This window comes from Grammomys surdaster, unplaced genomic scaffold, assembly GCF_004785775.1.
Source record: "Grammomys surdaster isolate TR1022 unplaced genomic scaffold, NIH_TR_1.0 126313, whole genome shotgun sequence".
Classification (NCBI taxonomy): Eukaryota; Metazoa; Chordata; class Mammalia; order Rodentia; family Muridae; genus Grammomys; species Grammomys surdaster.
The window spans coordinates 8,872,130-8,890,841 of NW_021621113.1; the positions used below are offsets into that span (position 1 = coordinate 8,872,130).

The window sequence follows — 18,712 nt, forward strand, 5'->3', positions numbered from 1 at the left end:
CTCTTAACCACTGAGCCATCTCCCCAGCCCACGTCACCCATTTCTGAAACCTGCCATTATTCAGGAATCTCTCTCCTTTCCTCTCTATCCTCTTTTCTTTCTTATCTAGTGTTAGGGGTTAAAAGGGTAGAAGGAAAAGGGTGAGGTGTAGAAGACAGAACCAACATAGTAGCAAAAGACAAGCTACTGTGGTAAACAGTTGTAATCACAGTCTTCGTGAGGATGAGGCAGGAGGACCACTATAAGCTTAAGGCCAATCTGAGCTATATCAATATTGTCTCATCCTCCAACAAATATAGCTGACTTGCAAGGATCCGTGAGAACCGAGAGTGTATCGGGACCAGAAGCTGCCTGGCATGGAGCAGGTGTATAACAGGCAAGATATAACACAAGGGCTGGCTCAGCAACAAGAAAGAGCCAAAAAACTAACTTTCAAACTCCAGGTACAATAACCAACCAGATACACTGCTCCATAATTAGCTTTGATGTAATTTTTTCTAACACTGCCAACTAGATTCATTAAAGCAAAGAGGGGAGGGAAAAGGAGTCTAGACCACATTCCTAGAATCCCCTTTTAGAAGAGGAGGGCTAACGGGACTGGGTAGCTATGAGGTAATTGTTTTAGACAAAGTCTGACTCTGCATATATGTAGGGCTGGAGTTGAGCAAATGCTGAAACTGGTGCAGCTCAGTCAAGGCCAACATGGCAGATTCTTACCAAATTCTTTATGTTCTCAAGATGCTAAGGGAAGAGTGAGATTTACCTTTCACACCTGTGAGGAGAGACTAAGAGGCAAGGGGGGCTCAAATCTTTGTAGTCCAGAAACTTGAGTTTCAAATCTTTCCTTTCTGCCCCTTGAAGCGACCCAACATAGCTCTACTACCCCACCTCAGAGTTCCTAACAGACAATGAGGTTACTAACTCAGCCTCAGACCTTTCAAGAATCACAAGAATAATGAGACAACAGGCTCTCAACAATTGCTCCTTACCTGTCAGTCTCCTCGGGTTTTTTTTTTGTTTTTGTTTTTTTTTTGTTGTTGTCTGTGAAACTCCTCTCTGGTCCCGCTATGCTCTAGGTAGAAACCCCAATCCTGTAAGGCCTACAAGAAGCAAGTCAAGTCCTGAGTGAATGTTTATCATTTGACATGAGCAAGACAATGTCAAGGATGCCCACAAATCAGGATCATGGGAATAGCAAAGCCTTCTCAGGTGAGGTTCTGAGGGATGGCAATCTTCCTTTGGTCCCAGTGTAACTGTTGACCATACACAGAAAATGTCCGCCTTAGCTCCCCTCATCCCCCAGAGATGTCTGCTACCTTAAGACTGCTCCTACAGAGATCAGCTAAACCTCGGCTCCACATTCAGCCAAACACCAAACATGCTGAGCTCTCAGGGTGCTCCGGCAGCTCCATCAGTGTGAACACAGCCCCCAAGATTAAAGAAGCAAGCATCTTGTGACTGATATCTCTTCCCTTACAAAATGAGGAAAGGGTCATCGGGTAGAATTTTTTTGCTTTTTATTTAGACATGGGATTTTTCTTTTTGTATAACTTATCTAATTAAAATATTCATCTTGTAGTTACCACAAAAAAGTAACATAGAAAATTGTATTTACATTTTGGGACCAAAATACAAATGCAGAGCAGGATGGTGCTCACTCCTGCCCCTCCTGCCTCTAAAACAGAGAAAGCAAGCCCGAGAGCCCTTGTAACACCAAGGATCCCAAAGGGCTAGTCCGTAAGTGTGATCTGTATGTAGTGTAGCACAGAAAAAATTGCACGAGTCTTCACAATGTGACCAAAAGTTGAACATGACCGTGTCTGCTTTGTGGCCATTGTGCACGGGGTGAAGGGCTCTAGCGACAGCTGCCCCCTGGCCCTCACTGTTCTCACCAGTCATATCCCTGACGCAGACACTCTTGAAGGGGTAGAAAATCTGGCTCTAAGTAAACTGGGTACCTCAGAAATCGTTATATGCCAAACCGGATGCTGACACTGGGACGGGCAAATGTGTGTCCTTTCTTCCACTAGGCCTACAAACTCCTAAGGGGAATTAAATCGTACACAACCAAATCTGTAACTGGAAAAACGGCAAAGGGAAGTCTCAAAACACAGCTAAGGCATAAATCTGAGGTGGTTAACACCTAGAGAGGAGGCTGTTCTAGACAGCAGGGGCCTGGCTCCTAGTACAAATGTCCCTTTGACTTCAGCTAAGAGACCTGATGTTGGAGTTTTGAGGTCAGGCTGAGAGGTGGTATGGTGAAACAAGCAACCAAGAGAAACAATGTTTTACTTAGCAAGACCTGTGTCCCATGGCAACAGGGACCCAGCATAGCAACACACAGTAAGGCAGGTGGGCCTAGCTTTAGCTGTGCAGGTTTCCTGTGCTACCTTGGAGTCTTCATTAGCCTGAGGTCTCAAGGGTGCTAAAACAGTAGATAGGTGTAGTGCCCAGTTTAGCAGGCTGTCTGTCCCCTCAAGCTCATAGCGTCTTTCACTTGGCTCAAAACCAAATGAGTCCTCCTCCATGTTTTCTGACAGCAAGGAAGAAGCTGGCACTGTCCTCCTAGCTCTGACCTTGCCCCTATGCCACCTAGTAACAGCAAGTCTTCCTCTAGAACTGGTTGGCTGGGACCAGGGTGACCATCTACCCTTCCCAAGGTGGCCCATCCCTAACTCTGGCCAACACTCAGAAGGCTGAGGCTTCCCAGAGTTCTCTGCTGGGCGCAGCACACTCCTGCCTCTCCAGGCACATGAGCACCTTTCCTTTCAAACAAAAGCAAGTTTCACAGCACTACAGCGCTTTAAATCATTCACTCCTGGTAGGAATTCATAGAGAACAGAGAATAAAGTGCTGGCTTTTCAAACCCCAAAATCATTCAGAGCTACATAAGCCCTGCCTTGTCTGTTTCCCCACAGCGCAGGGAAAGACAAAAGGTTACATGTGTATGTGTGTATGTAAAATACTGAACCAGAAACTAGAAATTATAAAACTGCTGAGGTCCTACATAAACTCATCTCTTAAGGCTCTGTCCTCCAGTGAGCCTGAAACTAGGGAAGAGGAGTGTGATTTGAAGATGCCGTATGAAGGACTCTAGCCTTCGCAAAAAGCCTTCCTTAACAAATACTACTGAAGAAAGCCAAGTGCCAGCCAAGGTGCTCTGAGGGTTTCAACAGGGAGGCTCCCCTGGAGGATAGGCATCCTGGCACTCATTTCCTCTTGGCCCTCTGTCTGGCTCTGAAGATGCCCTTTTGACCAGTGTCTACTGAGTTGACCTAGGACAAGAGTGGCTCTGCTAGGCTCATCTAACATTAATAAAGGACCTGAAAAGAAAAAGGCTAAATATAGCAGACCCCCCAAAAAAAAGGAAAAAAAAAAGAAAAAAAAAAAAAGAAAGAAAGAAAAAACCCCTGGGGGTATTATAAATACATCTGGGGGCAATATTTATTAATTAAAACTATGTCTTATAGTTTACAAAGATGCTAATTAGCAACAAAAGTATAACTGATCTTAAAGTCCTCAGTAGGACTGAGGCTCATACTGTCTTCAGAAATCTGAAGTTGTGCTACAAGCAGGGTGCAGGGCTGAGGCACACAGGGGGACACCTGGAACTGTGCAGGAGTCAGAGATCAAAAGTCTCCCAAAGCAAAAGATCTGGGTCTTCTGTGGGTCTTCTCCTGTCCCCACTGTCCCTGTACTCCTGCTTCCAGACTCAACCTCCAAGGCAAGTCCTGTTTACCGTCGGGAGAATCTGTTCTTGAATGCTTTAATGGTCTTGGCCATCATCGGGGCAATTTCTGAAAAGAGAAAGTAGCCAGTTGCTTCAGATGGGTGGCAGCACAGACACATGCCACCATGGTGTATGGCAAAGCCAGGCTGAGTTTGCTTTCCCTGGCTGTGTACCTTACCTCCACACACAAATGGAGTAACTAGCAGGAACTGTCTGAAAGAGCTACCAGAGAAACCCCATCATGAGGCAGACCCTGACAGACACTGTAGGTGCAGAACAACCAGCATCTCTGACACCATGGCTTTCGAAGACGGGCTGCTGTGCTCATGGATGGCTTAACAGGCAAATCGCTCTTGGGGCCATAATGCCAACAATTTAACTTCCCAACACACATATTCAATAGTATTCAGACCACGCAGCCTCCCAGAGCAGCAACAGGTCTCACCATGGGCTAATAAGCATGAAACACCTGAGGAGGGGCAGATTGTTCTTGGCTAGTGACCTTTGCCCAGTTAACATCTGTGTCTGGATCCCCACAGCCCACAGCCCTGCTCCCACCAAAGTTGCTTACTCTTCACAGCTGGTTTCCTGGGATCATAGGAAACAGAACTGCTGGCCACAGGAGCTAAGTGGGCACTGCTGGTACTGGGCCCATCGTAGGCCAGCTCCTCAGGGCTGGAGTGGAAGTTGCTGCTGCTGTTGCTGGCAGGAACATGGCTGCTTCCTGTTGTATATGGTGCTGGCTTAATCCTGCAATACAGAACAAAGCTGACAATTAGCTGGGAGCACACAATCTAAACAGAGCTGTTGCTGGGTGACTCCGCTGTGGCTCTGTGCAGTGGGCCTAGTACACTGAGTCCTGGTGAAGATTCAGATACAGTTGTTACCCCTTAATTGAGAGTGACAGTCACACTATGTTTTTCCTGCTAGAATGTCAGTCTATAATTTGGAAATGCTCATGTGTCCTAAAAATACTCTAGTCACCCTAGAAATCTGTTTTGTTTTGGTATGTATATGTAGGCAGATGTGGGTTCCACGGGCATATGTTCATGTAGAGGCCAAGCCAACCTTGGGTGTCACTTCTCAGGAGCACCTAGTTATGAGAGAGAGCCTCTTACTGAGACCTAGAGCGCAGTGCACAGGCTAGGCTGGCTGCTGACTCACTCCCCAGCACTAGGATCCAGGAGCACACCAGCCCATCTGCCTGCTGACATGGATGCTGAGGTGCACACCAGCCCATCTGCCTGCTGACATGGATGCTGAGGTGCACACCAGCCCATCTGCCTGCTGACATGGATGCTGAGGTGCACACTAGATCCTTAAGCAGTTTATTGGCAGAGCTCTATCTTCAACCCTAGAAAGAGTTTTGGGGTTTTAGTGAGGAAAATGAAAGCAGAAGGGCCATCCTTGCGTCAGGTCCTGTTCTCTACAAAGGAGAACACATGCAAGACACAGAAACATGCACCTAAGCAGTAAGCCAGGACACGGAAGTAAAGAGGGAAAGTGCAGACCCAATAATCGTTCACGAACACACTCTCCACTGCTGGTCCAGCACAAAGTAAGCCCTCCCAGCCCCGCCGCTCCTTCAGGGTGATGGTCATGCAGCTTGCCTGACTTTCTCAGGAACAGCTGCTCCCCCGGTTCCAAACTTCTCCTGCCTCCGTCGGACATCTCTCGGTGGCTTGGCCACAGAGTTGACAAAGGCCATCTTTGCTTGTCGTCCTGAGTAGAAATACAAACATCAGTGTTTATCTTCACAATCAAAGTACTGCTGCCAATCTGAGAGTGTAGAGCAGCGGCTCTCAGCCTTCCTCATGCTGTGACCTTTTTAACACAGCTCCTCATGCTGTGGTGACCCCCAACTATAAAAGTATTTCTATTGCTATTTCATAACTGTAATTCTGCTACTGTTAGGAATGGTAATGTAAATTTGTGTGTGTTTTCCAATGGTTCTAGGCAACCCCTGTGAAAGGTTTTTTGACCCCCCCCAAAAGGAGTCACAACACGTAGACCACTGGTCTGGAGCTTTCTAAAGCTCCAGACTAGGGCTCATCAGGCACTGGAGCCCGCCCTGTGGGAACAGCCTGGGGCAGAAGACTCAGCCACCCACCTGGCTGCCCATGCCCAACTCCACCCTTCCGTTACCTTTTGGCTTATTGGCATGTGCAGACCGGATATTGTTTGTGAGCAGAAGCAGTCGCTGCTCTCTGGCGTCCTGAAGCCTCAGGTACATCTCCCTCCAGGACTCATACTCTTCTGGCCTTTCTTCCTTAAAGTCTCGATGACAGTGAACTTTCCACAACTGATCTGTTTCCTCAATTAATACCTGAAACCAGGACCAAGATATCACTTCTATACACACTCTCGTACATGTCTCCCTTTTACCTACACATGACCTAATGCCTAATAGTATGGGGAGAGAGGTTGATGTAGTAGCAGTAGTTACAGTACCACAATACTAGGAAGAAGGCCAATCACTAAATTAAAAAAAAAAAAAAAAAAAGATTGCAGGTAGCAAGGTGGTAGTTGCTCATGCCTTTAGCCCCAGCACCCGGGAGGCAGAGGCAGGTGGGCTTCTGAGTTTGAGGCTAGCTGGCTAGCCTGGTCTACACAGTGAGTTCCAGGAGAGCCAGACTCTGTCTTGAAAAACCAAAACTTTAAAAAAAAAAAAAAAACAAAAAACCAAAGAAGCAGGCACAAAATCCCAGGAGCAGGCACAAAAATATGCTTGTTTAAAGGCCCAGACATGCAAACCAAACATGGCCAGAACAGTGATTTGTGTTCTGCCCTGCCCTCTGGCCACAGCAGATCCAGAGACAAAGCTGCCTTTGGAAACCGAGCCAGGAGGGTGCGCTGCTCCCACTTAGGACACTCACGTGATTGCACTCCTCTATCCGGTAGAGCTGATCAGGTGTGCACCTCTCCAAGACAGGTTCAAGAACAGAATAGGGGACTCCTCCCACTTCAAAGATAGCTGCAGAGAAACCAGAGGGGACACGGTGAATGCTGAATGGCAGCCAAGCTCCCAGTGACAAAGTCCCAGTGTAGCAACATGCTTGTGAAGCTGGTGACTCACAGTCAATATTGTTCTTAAGCACTCGGATACACTGCTGGTGCAAGGTCATCATTTTGGGGAGGTAGGCACACTTGGAACCTGAATACACCTGCATCTTAGAATTCATTCTGCGTCCTGTGAACCCAGCTTCTTCCTCTTCCTGGGGTGAAGAGAAAGCTGTAGAAAGAAGACAATCAGCAAGTCACAAAAGGTCTACACCACATGGTGAAGGACTCCCATACAGCAGCTCCCCACTTTCTGTAACTCCAGCCCCAAGGGCGCCGACATCCTCCTCTAGCCTCCCTGGGTACCACACACTTGGTGAATAGATACAGATGCCAGCAAAACGCTAATATAGGCAAAATAAAAATACAATCTTTAATCCTAGCACTTGGGGGGCAAAGATAGATGGATCCGAGCTTAAAGACAGCCTGGTCTACAAAGTAAGGTCCAGGCCAGCCAAGGCTACACAAAGAGATCCTGTTTCAAAAAAAATAAAAATAAATAAAAAGATGTTCAAAATTACCTTTTCGCTTTGGCTGAAAGGAGGGAATCAGCTCGAGTGAAGGAAGAGGGCGGTAGTTGGCTTGTATGGCAGGTAAGGGGATGTCTGGCAATGCTGGCAGCACGTCAGTAGGGACCTGCAAGACACAGAGTACAGAGCCCACCCTGTAAACACAGCTTTCTTCGCTGCAGTCAGTTAACCAAGCATACTGCACAAGCAGGAAGATCGAGGGTAGAGGGAGCTACAGGTCACCAGTGATACCATTCAGGTAAAGAAATAAATGTCAATAGGGCAAAAATGTCTAAAGAATTTTTGAGGCAGTAAGAAGTAAATGTAGGGTCTCACACATTCTCAGTGAACACTGTACTACTGAGCTTCCTCCCTAGTTCAGAATAATTCTTATCCTGGGCACTGTGTACCTTAGCTGCTAGCAAGGCCCAGAGAATATTAATAACAATCAAAACTCAACTGGTTACATGGCAGCAGGACAGGCAGCCTAGTAGGTGGGCTTTCCCTACTGGACAGGCAGGAGGCCGCAGAGTTACCTTTCGAGGTCTGGTAGGTTCCGCTCCAGCTGGCTGCAACTTCTCTGACTTGTTTTCGTTCACCTTGGGTAATTTCTGAGCCGAGTTCAAGTTTTTACTAGTGCTTTTAGAGTCCTTTTTTTTAAGTTCTTTTTCTCCAAGTGCTGTACCGGAAGTTTTCACAACCTTCTTCTTTTTCTTCCGGGGCTGGTCATAGCTGAGGTATGACTCAAACGACATGGTGGGCTGCTCAAACTCATCATCCATGTCCGTCTCCTCTACTTTAGGAAGCGAGCCTGGTGACTTTCGATCCGAGTTAGTTCTTACTTTCCCCTCCTGAGCCTTCAGGTTGTTGGGAACTTTCTCCTTGGCTTTGGGCAATGGGTCTCCTGTCCCTCGCCCTGAGTCCACACCATCTACACTCTGCTTGTTTTTGTCAGACTTGGTTTTCTCAGAGTCTTTGTGTTTGGGCTTTTTAAAGTGGTTGTCTGAAGCAACATCTAAGGCAGGTGAAAACTTCTTCTTGAGAGTGTTGCCTTCTCTGTCCTTCTCTTTCTTAACAACACCAGAGGGCAGCTTCTCCTTGGCACTGTCCCCCGAGAGTAGCCTTCGGCTTTCCTCTTTGGAAGAGGCTTTGTGTGACTTCTCTCTGCCCACAGCAGAGATCTTCTCATCCCCTCTGGCATCCACAGGGCGTTTCTCCTTGTGGGAAGACTTGTGCTGCTTGTTTTGGCTAACAGCCCCTTTCCCTTGGTGTTCACCCAGGTGACTAACCCCTAGTCTGTCCTGAAAGGTGTTACTGTGGACTTTTCCAGGCTTCTGCTGTGAGACGATGGGCTCCTGGTCCTCCTCTGGGGACCTAGAGAGGTCTGTATACATTTGATGAGGACTTGAAGGTGGAGGGGATTGAACATGGCCATAGTCAGATGACTCGGGATCTGAGGAATATGGTGGTGACACTTTGTGACACCTCTTCCTTTCATCTCTCCTCTCGTGACTGTGAGCCACTTTGTGAGGCCTTTCAGGCTCAGAAAGTTTTTTGTGTTTTTTCTGTCTGTGCTCAGGGCTGTAGGACCGGCTGCCAGAAGCTTTCCAGCTTTCCTGGTAGTTCCCTTCCAACTCCTCCTCCCTCTGAAGAGCATCTCTGGGACGCTTACGGGAATTGTTCTTCTCACAATCCTGATCCTCAGGCTCGTTATTTCTAAATAAAAGTCAAAGCAGAAACAGATCTCAGGCCAGGCGGTGGTGGCACACGCCTGTAATCCCAGCACTCGGGAGGCAGAGACAGGCGGATTTCTGAGTTCGAGAGTTCGAGGCTAGCCTGGTCTACAGAGTGAGTTCCAGGACAGCCAGGGCTACTCAGAGAAACCCTGTCTCGAAAAACAAAACAAAACAAAACAAACAAAAAAAAAAAAAAAAAAAAGAAGAAGAAGAAGCAGATCTCAGCATAAACCTCTGTAGACAAAGCCACAGGCCTTGACCTCAGCCATGGAGGGCAAATCTACCATCTGTACACTTGGGTGGTGAGTCAGGACAATCAGAAGTTCAAGGCCATCCTCTGCTACAAAGCAAGTTCAAGGCCAGTGAGCTACAGAAGACCCTGTCTCACTACAAAACAAAACAAACAACAAAGTCCAGGCCACAAGTGGTGGCTCACACCTAGAATCCCAGTAACAAGGAGGCTAAGATAGGATTGTTGAGGAATCAGATGTTCAAGGTCATCATGTAACATAGCATGTTCAAGGCTAGATTAGATGGAGCCACAGAATGAGACCATGTTTTAAAAGATATTAAGGCCAGCCTGACGGCTCAACTGGTAATACTTACCATGCAAGTCTGAAGACCTGAGTCCAATCCCATGGTGGCAAAAGAAAACTGACTCTTGAAAACTATTCTCTGATCTCCAAGCACATCCCCAGCCACCTCACCCTCAGTATGCTTAGTATGTGAGAGAGCCTGGGCTCAATCCTCAGCATCAAGCCTCCAAACAAAACAAAAAACACCCAACAAAATGTTAATGTTCATCATTAAAAAAGAACTGTACTCTAGCATGTTAGCCCATGTCTTTAATTCCAGCACTCACAGCCATAGGCAGGCAGATCTCTGAGTTCAAGGCCAGCCTGGTCTTGAGTTCTACCTGGGCTATAGTGATAGACCCTGTCTCAAAAACCAAAAACCAACCAAACAAAAAAATTTTAAGAAAAAAAATCTGCTCGCATTTTTATATGTTTATTTGGATGAGACTCCTACACCGTGCACATACTGAAGCCAGGGCTCTCCCTTCACCACACAGGCTGCAAAGGATCAAGGATGTCCAGCTTGGCAACAGGTGCCTTTACCCGGCCATACACTTGGTTCTTTAAGAAAATGTTATTCATAATACTTTATCATATATTCTACAATAACCTACAATAATCATGGGTTGTTTTTATAATTGAGGTAACATAGTGAACTTGACATGTTCTGAAGCAGAACAAGCAAAGAAGAAACCTTCTTACCGCTCTACTGGAACCAACTTCTTCCACTGGGCCACCAGGTCTCTGGCAAAGGTTCCTACTTGCTCATGTTTCCGAAAGCTGTTCACTGTTTTTCCTACTCCAGTCTCCTACAAACGTAACACAGGAACTGATTGAGGATTCTGAAACTAAGGGCATGGTTTCTACCGGAGTAAAGCCTCCTGTTGGAGAAAAGCAACAAACAAACACTTTCCTACTAAACACCTAAGCCTTATACTGAGTTACTTTGTGGCCTATGCCCAGATGTTTGACACAAAGTAATAAACCCACAGGTTTAGAGAAGGTCATCAGAACAGCCCAGAACCATAGAAGGTAACAAGGAGGGGTGGGGTTTGATCCAGCATGCTTACCCTGAGTCAGTGAAAGTACTTATCATAACTCTTAAGGAAGGAATCAGCCTAAAGCCATGGAAATTGGATTTGATTTTTTTTTTTTTTTTTTTAGACAGGGTTCAGTATGTACACCAGGCTGGCCTTAAACTCAGACTCACCTACAACTATACCAGCCTAGAAGTTGAATTAGACTTTATGTGTAGTAGATGCCAAAGCCAATATTCTTTTCATGCATTAAATTTTTTTAAACAATTTATGCTTCCGTGTGTGTGTGTGTGTGTGTGTGTAAGTGTACGCCTTGTGTGAGCAGTTGCCAACTGGAGTTAACTACAGGCAGTTGTGAGGTACCTGATCTGAGTGCTGACAACTGAACTGGGATCCTCTGGAGGAGCCACTGGTCCTCTCTTCAACACTTACCTACCTCTCATACACCTCATGGATTTAAATTTGGAACTGAGGGATAGAGTTACGGCTTTGCAGTTAAGAGACATTACTGCTCTTTATAGAGTACCAACATTCAATTTCAGCACCCACATCAGGTAGCTCCCAATTGCCTACAACTCCAACTTGAGAGAATCTGAGGTCTTGCGCTCTCTCTGGGCATTTAAATACTCGAAATCACTGGTACGCACACCTAAGTACATGAATAAATCTTTACATTTTGAACTACAAGTTTTGAACCAAAATTCAAGTAACAGGACACAGTCATGTAGCTTAGCTGAAGGTACCTGTCTGTCATGCACAACACCCTGAGCTGCTTCCACAGCATGCCTGCCACCTTGTCACATGACATAAAATTCACCCTCTTAACGTATAGTGATGTCTAGAACTTTCCTCATACTTACGTCATAATTCCTCATACTTCCCACCACCTAACTCTAGAACATAAAAAGAAACCCTGTTCTTTCCAAGCCCCTAAGCCCTAACAACCAGGTATCTATCTACTTTCTGTCTATAGATTAGCCCATTCTGCACATTTCATATAAGCAGAATCATACAACATGCAGTGATTTGTAACTGCCTTCTTTCACTTGTAAAGTCTAGATTCTAAGTCTCCCTCTACCCTCTCTCTAGTGGGAAACATCTACAATACAGTGACATAATATTTACAATTAAAAAATTCTTACCACAAGAATGTCTACTGTGATAGGTAAGACGGAAAGTTTCTTCAAATATTTCAACAGCTGCAGAGAGAATAAAACAAATATTAATTTCTATAGTCATACCGACTTTTTCTGAGGCAGATGACACTATCTGATGGTGAGATAGTTGCTTGGAGCTATGCTCTTCATGGTAACAACTATGGGGGCTATTTGTATCTTAAAGTGTGAAGAAAGGCTCAGAGAAGCTTTGTTACTAGCCCAAGACACGGCTGGAACAAGATTTCCTTTAGTCATTATGGTTTTCGAGTCTCTGCTTTCTTTTGTGAGTTTTTAAAAATGTGTGTGTTGTATACATGTGTATGTCTGTGGAGGACAGGACAACTATCATCGTGCTGGGCAGGATAGTGCATGTCATTAATCCCAGAACTGTTTAGGTGAGAGAAGGTGGACAGCCTAGTCTAAATTGGGACCCAGTCTCAAAAAAAACAACAATCACTGCCACCTCCTTTGATGCTAGGTCTATCACTGGCCTGGAGCTCACCAATTAGGGTAAGTTCACTGACCAATGAGTTCTGGGGCTCCTTCTGTCTCTGCCTCTCCAACACGGAATTACAAAAGTCTAACACCATTCACAGCACGGAATTACAAAAGTCCAACACAATTCACAGCATTTCTACATAGGTAAAGGGGATTGAACTCAAGTCATAATGCTTCTGAAGTAAGCATGTTACCAAATGAGCTACATCTCTCAAGCCCTCTTTTGTGGCTTTTGGGGGTTTTTGTTCATAATACTAGAGATTGAACCTATTGATTAACTATGCTGATAAGTGCTCTATCAGCAAGCTATAACCTAGCCTTCTTTTTACGTTTAGAGACAGTCTCACTAGCTTACTCAGGCTTGGCCTTGACTTCTGAACTTCCTGCCATACACTCTGGAATAGCAGGGTTACAGGACTATGTATGTCACCAACTCTGGCTAGATTATGTGTTTTTAACTACTTTCTTCTCCAGGAGGAAAGAAGAGACAGAGAAATGAATTAAAACTCACTAAATGGGACTGGGGAAATGGCTCACTGGCTGTTCTTCCAGAGGACATGTGTTTGAGTCCCAACACTCACACAAAGGCTCAAATCATCTGTAACTCTAGTTCCAGGGGATCCAATGCTCTCTTCTAGCCTCCAAGGGCACCAGGCATGTATGAAGTATACAGTACAGACATTCATGGAAGCAAAACATCTATATATAAACTAAATAAATAATAATTTAAAAAGCCCTCACTAACTGGCCTGGTATGATGACTTCTGTCTATAATCCCAGCATTTAGGAAACTGAGGTAGAAGGATCACCTTGAGTTCTAAGGTCATCTAGGTTTCCAAAAGGGAGAGAGATCCTGCCCTCTCCCCACAAAACAAAACAAAAACCAATCAAACACAGCCATCAGCAACTATCACTTTGTAGAGAATTGTGAAAGGTAGAAAGTATAGGAAAAGTATCTATCTACAGACTTCATACATCTAAAGCAGAGCAAGGACTGCACAGGAAGAGAAGACCTACAAACCTCCTGAAGGGCTACAGTGTTTAACAGAAATGTCTTCATTACAAATGGGAAGCCAAGACTAATCTGAGTTGCTGGAGTCAGAGCTTTGCTATTAATTATGATCAAACATGTCTGGGTAGATCAGAAAGATTTGGGTTTGCCCATTTCCTTTCTAAAGTCTCTAAAACTAGGTCAAAACTGGTAGAGCAGAGCTCAAGATGGAATGAGAGACAGGTCATCTAAGCTTCTTTCTTGCCTGATCATGTGCAAGTCAGTAACCTCCTTGAACCTGAGTTAACTTCATCAGCAAATCAAAACTAGAGTCTGTATTTGCTGCAAGCTGTGAGGATTCATTGGGACAAACCATGTGCAGTGCTTAGTCATGGTGTCTGCAACACCATAAAAGTTAAACATATTCATCCCTAATCATTTCATTCATCAGCCAACAGCTCTTTCCATGCCCTACCCTTGGTCCTGGACCATATACTGCTCATGCAATTCCTACTTACTTATTTCCAACGGATATCAGGATTGGCTAAGCCTTTTTTTCAGAATGGGTATGTACATATAAACACTTTCCATACAGGGAATGTGGTAAAGTACAGCAGTGTAAAACAGATGATAACTGAACCAGCTGTGGTAGTATACTCTCGTAACCCCAGCACTCAAAGTCTGATGCCAGCCTGGGCTATATATTGAGTACCAGGCCATGGTACATGGCAAATCCTCACTCAAAAGCAAACACATGGGGCTTGAGAGATGGAGCAGTAGTTAAGAACTCTTGTTGAGCTTCCAGAGAATCCAAGTTCAGTTCCCAGCACCATCTGGCAGGTCACAGCCACCTGTTACGCCAGCTTTAGAGCACCTGATGCCCTCTACTGGCTTCTGGGGGCACCCAGATACATGTGTACAAACTAACAGGAGACTGAACCTATTTGGTTATATGAATATAGAACACATATATGCATAACTATTTCAATTTTTAAAAAGTTAAAACAGGGCTCAAGAGATGGCCCAGTGGCTAAGAGCACTGTCTACTCTTGCAGAGGACCTGGGTTCAGTTCTCAGAAGTCATATGGTGGCTCATAGCTGTCTATAATCTCAGTTCTACATGACCCAATGCCCTCTTTTGGCCTCCGGGCGCGCACTTGGGAGGCAGAGGCAGGCGGATTTCTGAGTTCAAGGCCAGCCTGGTCTACAGAGTGAGTTCCAGGACAGCCAGGGCTACATAGAGAAACCTGTCTGGAAAAACAAAAACCAACCAACCAAACAAACAAAAAGACTTGTTCTTTGTAGCCCAGGCTGTAATCAGTCATATTACTAAAAGGTGAAGCAACAAGTATGTTTTTCTGGTCATTCTACTTCCATAATTACTTAACATAGTCTCTAGGCAGAGCAATTGAATCACAGGTGACGATCTTGTTTGACTGGGAATAAGAGCCCCAGTGGTGTATCTAGGGAATACAAAACTTAATGGAGTAAAAAATTATACTTAAACTCTCCATTTCCTCTATAATCCAACTCAGGAAACTTTATGCAAAAGCTAATGCTAATAACATTTTCACAAAGAGAAGTCTGGAGTTACTGGAAACAATTAAAATGGGTGGTTCTCCTATAATGTGAACCTCAAGAAGGGGACATTTATATACCATCCACCCTGTGCCAGGAATAATGATAAGTTTGCCTCATTTGACCCTGTCTCAAGAGTATTGTTCTCCTATTTTACTGACATTGAACCTGGGTCCAGGGAGGTTCCATACATGCCTAAAAAGCCAGGAAACAACTAGCATCACTGTCCTTAAAAGGATAGAAACATACACCTAACTCATGCATTGAGTACGTCACATGAAAGAAGAAAGCAGGTACTCTTCTTCAGCACCTTATTACTTGATGGCTCACACTTCATGTGGCAAAGGAAGTCACAAGAACATAGTTACAGGACCACTACACACTCAACATAGAGCAATGGAGTCAGAAGTCAAAGATGTGTTCATCTCAAGGCTTTGAACTAACTGGCAAAGTGAGTGTTGTCTGTTGCTTACCTTTGGGCTAACAGACACAATGAAAACTCGAGATTTTCAAGCTGATTTAGCCCAATATAAGAGAGAAAGATGTCACCAACCCAGTTTTCAGTAAATTCCAAGAATGAATGAAGTAGTAACAAGCAGAGAATACTATGGGTATGTATCCTCAAGTAAATGGAAACTTGTGTTGTCAACCCAAAGTAGCATCTATAAAGTCAGCAAAAACTGGTAACAGATGACAGAAACAACAAAAGTTTACATAGTCGAATGCATGCAATCTCGGGTTCTCCTGCCCACTGCTTCCAGCCTTAGAGCTAACCACTTCCCAACATTCTCCATCTACCACCAATCTGTGGGCTTAATAGTTTTCACAATTAATACCTAATAAACTGGGGGCTGGAGAGATGGCTCAGCAGTTAAGAGCACTGATTGCTCTTCAAGAGCTCCTGAGTTCAATTCCCAGCAACCACATGGCGGCTCACAACCATCTGTAATGGTATCCAATATTCTCTTCTGGTGTGTCTGAAGATAGCTACAGTGTATTCATATACATAAAATAAATAAACCTTTTTTTTTTTTTTTTGGTTTTTCGAGACAGGGTTTCTCTATGTAGTCCTGGCTGTCCTGGGACTCACTCTGTAGACCAGGCTGGCCTTGAACTCAGAAATCCACCTGACTCTGCCTCCCAAGTGCTGGGATTAAAGGCGTGCGCCACCACCGCCCGGCAAAATAAATAAATCTTAAAAAAAAAAACATAATAAACTGGCCTGCTAGCTTTATCCATCATGAAGATCGTTTCCAATCCAATGATGGGAACAAAAGCTAAGTCATCCTCCAGGACCTTCTCAAACAAGTGAGCCTGGAGCTCGGATGAATGCATAGTGAATACTCAGTTAATTTCCACTTAAAACACCAAAATCCAATAACAGGGGTCCCAAAAACACAGGTGTGGAATCAGCCCTTTGGCTAATAATGGTCTGGAAGCAAGATTTGGTTGCAAACTCAATACTGCTCTATAATCATCTTGCCACTTCCAGAGCCTGTGAGAGCTTGCTATGCTAAAAGGAGGCTGGAAAGCCAGCATGCTGGCTTGCAATTTTCTCTTTGCCTCAGCGTGTTTGTGAATATCAACGTTTCAGGTTCTCTTCACAGGAGTCTCTCAACAGTTTCCTCACCTCCACACTTCTTTCTTCACAACACACTCAGTTCTCCCTCCCCAGTGGGTACAGAGGCCAGGAGCTCAGGTACCTGCTTCTGAACTACATCCCTGGCCCCAAGGTAATTTCTATCTGGGAAAGGAAAAGCCACACAGGGCTGTCAGTGGTAGAGGGCTTGCCTACTGATGTTACCCTATGAGTCCCTGCCAATACCACAAGAACACCACCAAACACAACAACAAAACCACTAAATACACTTTGAAAAATTAGGAATTTAAGAAAATTTACTTAACCGTTTTCTAACTTGACATTTCATGCACAAATAGACCATTCCAAAATTTAAATTCTAATGGGAAAAGAAACCCTACAGGTATTACATAGAGGACTTTTATTATTTTAACCTGATGGAGAAAACGACCAAACAAGTGTGGTCACTTTAAGGTCAGTCACAAATCTTACAGTGTTCAGGAAGGCAATCTGGTACTTGGAAATAATGACCATTTATTAGATGCCCACAAAGGGTTATTGTAAAAAGAAACTTGTAAATATGTCTGACCGAAGGTCCCCAAGGCCTCCATAGAAAGTAAAACACAAGACAATTGAAATATTTACGTTTCTGCTGATGCTGCTTTATAACACACCTTCTGAAGAAGTGTTATCTCTGAGCTGAATGAGAGGAGTTAAAAAGTGGCCTGGAGGTGACAGGTAGTGTAAAACCTTCAAAAACAGAGAACCCTCTCCGTGACTCACTAGGAATAAGAAGAGTGAATGAGGTCCTTGACTGGAAATTCTGAAAGATGGTGATTAACACCTACAGAGAGCACCTGGGTCCAGTTAGTATTCCAGGAAGAAACTAGAGCTGAGATAGGCTGAGCAGAGAACTCCCTCAAAGTCCAGAGCTGCGCTGTATAGAAGCCTAGATTGCACGTAGAAGTCTGCTCGCTGCCTCCCTCCATTACTTCCTCTTCCACTCAGCTCGATGGACACTTTACCTTTTAGGAACCTCAGGTCCAGGCTAGAACGCTGACAAGCAATGTCAGCACCCTTCGGTGTCTTTGGCCAGAGACTTTAGTGAAAATGATTGTAATTCCCACCATACCCTCTCTTAGAGCCCTGAGAAGCCTGGTCACCCGGGGACCCAACGTATTTAAAATAACAGTTTCTAAAAAGGAGCAACAAAGTAGTTAAGTGCAATTAAACATGGTTGCTCATCACAGCCTGTTCCCACCTTCCAGTATGTCAGAGCGGTGCAACATGCTCTCACGCCCTCACCCAGGACCCGAGTTCCAGGAGCAGAGCTCAAAAACCCAAGGCGTTCCCCGTTTTCTCGGTTAAGGGGCAGGGGAGAGAACAGGAGTCCTCGAGCCGATGAGCGACAGAGCCTCAGGACCCCCAACCAGCGGACAGAGTCGCTCGGCTGGGACGGGGAAACAGCTGGCGCGGCTGCCCGAACCCGGGGAAGAGCCGAAAGGCCCGGCCGCCCCTCCAGTCCTCAGCACCCAGGCGGGGGGCGCCCGCCGGCTGCGAACTCCTCGCTGCCCCGCGCCGCTCCGTGGGGCCTGGGTCCGGGTCTGAGGAGAACCCCACCTCACTCGGCCCGCGACCGTTACAGGGCCCGCGCCGCGCCCAACGCCCTCCCGCGCCGCCCACCCGCCCGCCGCTCACCTTCTTGGGGTCCGGGTTCGCAGCCAGGCGCGCCTGCAGCTTCTCCACAACTTGGAGCGCCGACTCCGCCGCCATCGCTGTCACTGGCGCGGCCTCCTCGCCGGAACTGGGCTCGCGTCGCGTCCTCGGGCCGCAACTCCGCCCTCCGTGAGGCCCCGGCGGAGACGGAAGCGCGGAATGGTCCCTTCCGGGCCTCCGCTGGGGGGCGTGTGGGGACGGCCTCAGAACCCGCCCCCGCGCTAGACCACGCCCACAACATCACCACGATCTGTCCTACACAGCACAGGTCACGCCCCCGACACGCCCAGCCCAGGGTCACGCAACCAGCCACGCCCCCAAGTCCTTGTGCCTTCTCAAAGGCGCTGTAATCTGCAAGCCAAACTCTGGCTTTACTCCTACGCACCACCCTCCTAGTCACACACTCATTTACACCTGACAGTGGTGTCAGTGACCACGGCCCGAAGCGGCCCCAGGGACTATCCTGGGAACCTTGGAGTGGAAGGAAAGAACTGACTCCAGCAAATTATCTGACTTTCACCTGCAGGCTGTGACACACCCACACAA

The 18,712-nt window shown here is 46.0% G+C and overlaps 1 protein-coding gene across 1 annotated transcript; it reads right to left on the reverse strand.

Moving 5' to 3' along the window:
* Positions 1-1,500: 1,500 nt before the first annotated feature.
* Positions 1,501-18,284, reverse strand: Eloa (elongin A). The gene is made up of 11 exons (XM_028759919.1): positions 18,149-18,284; positions 11,790-11,846; positions 10,313-10,419; positions 7,836-9,015; positions 7,312-7,426; positions 6,807-6,962; positions 6,607-6,704; positions 5,876-6,056; positions 5,341-5,452; positions 4,302-4,480; positions 1,501-3,797 (listed from the first exon to the last, which is right to left on the reverse strand). The coding sequence occupies exons 1-11, from the start codon at positions 18,221-18,223 to the stop codon at positions 3,736-3,738; spliced, it is 2,322 nt and encodes a 773-aa protein (XP_028615752.1). The 5' UTR covers positions 18,224-18,284; the 3' UTR covers positions 1,501-3,735.
* Between the last annotated feature and the right edge of the window lie 428 nt (positions 18,285-18,712).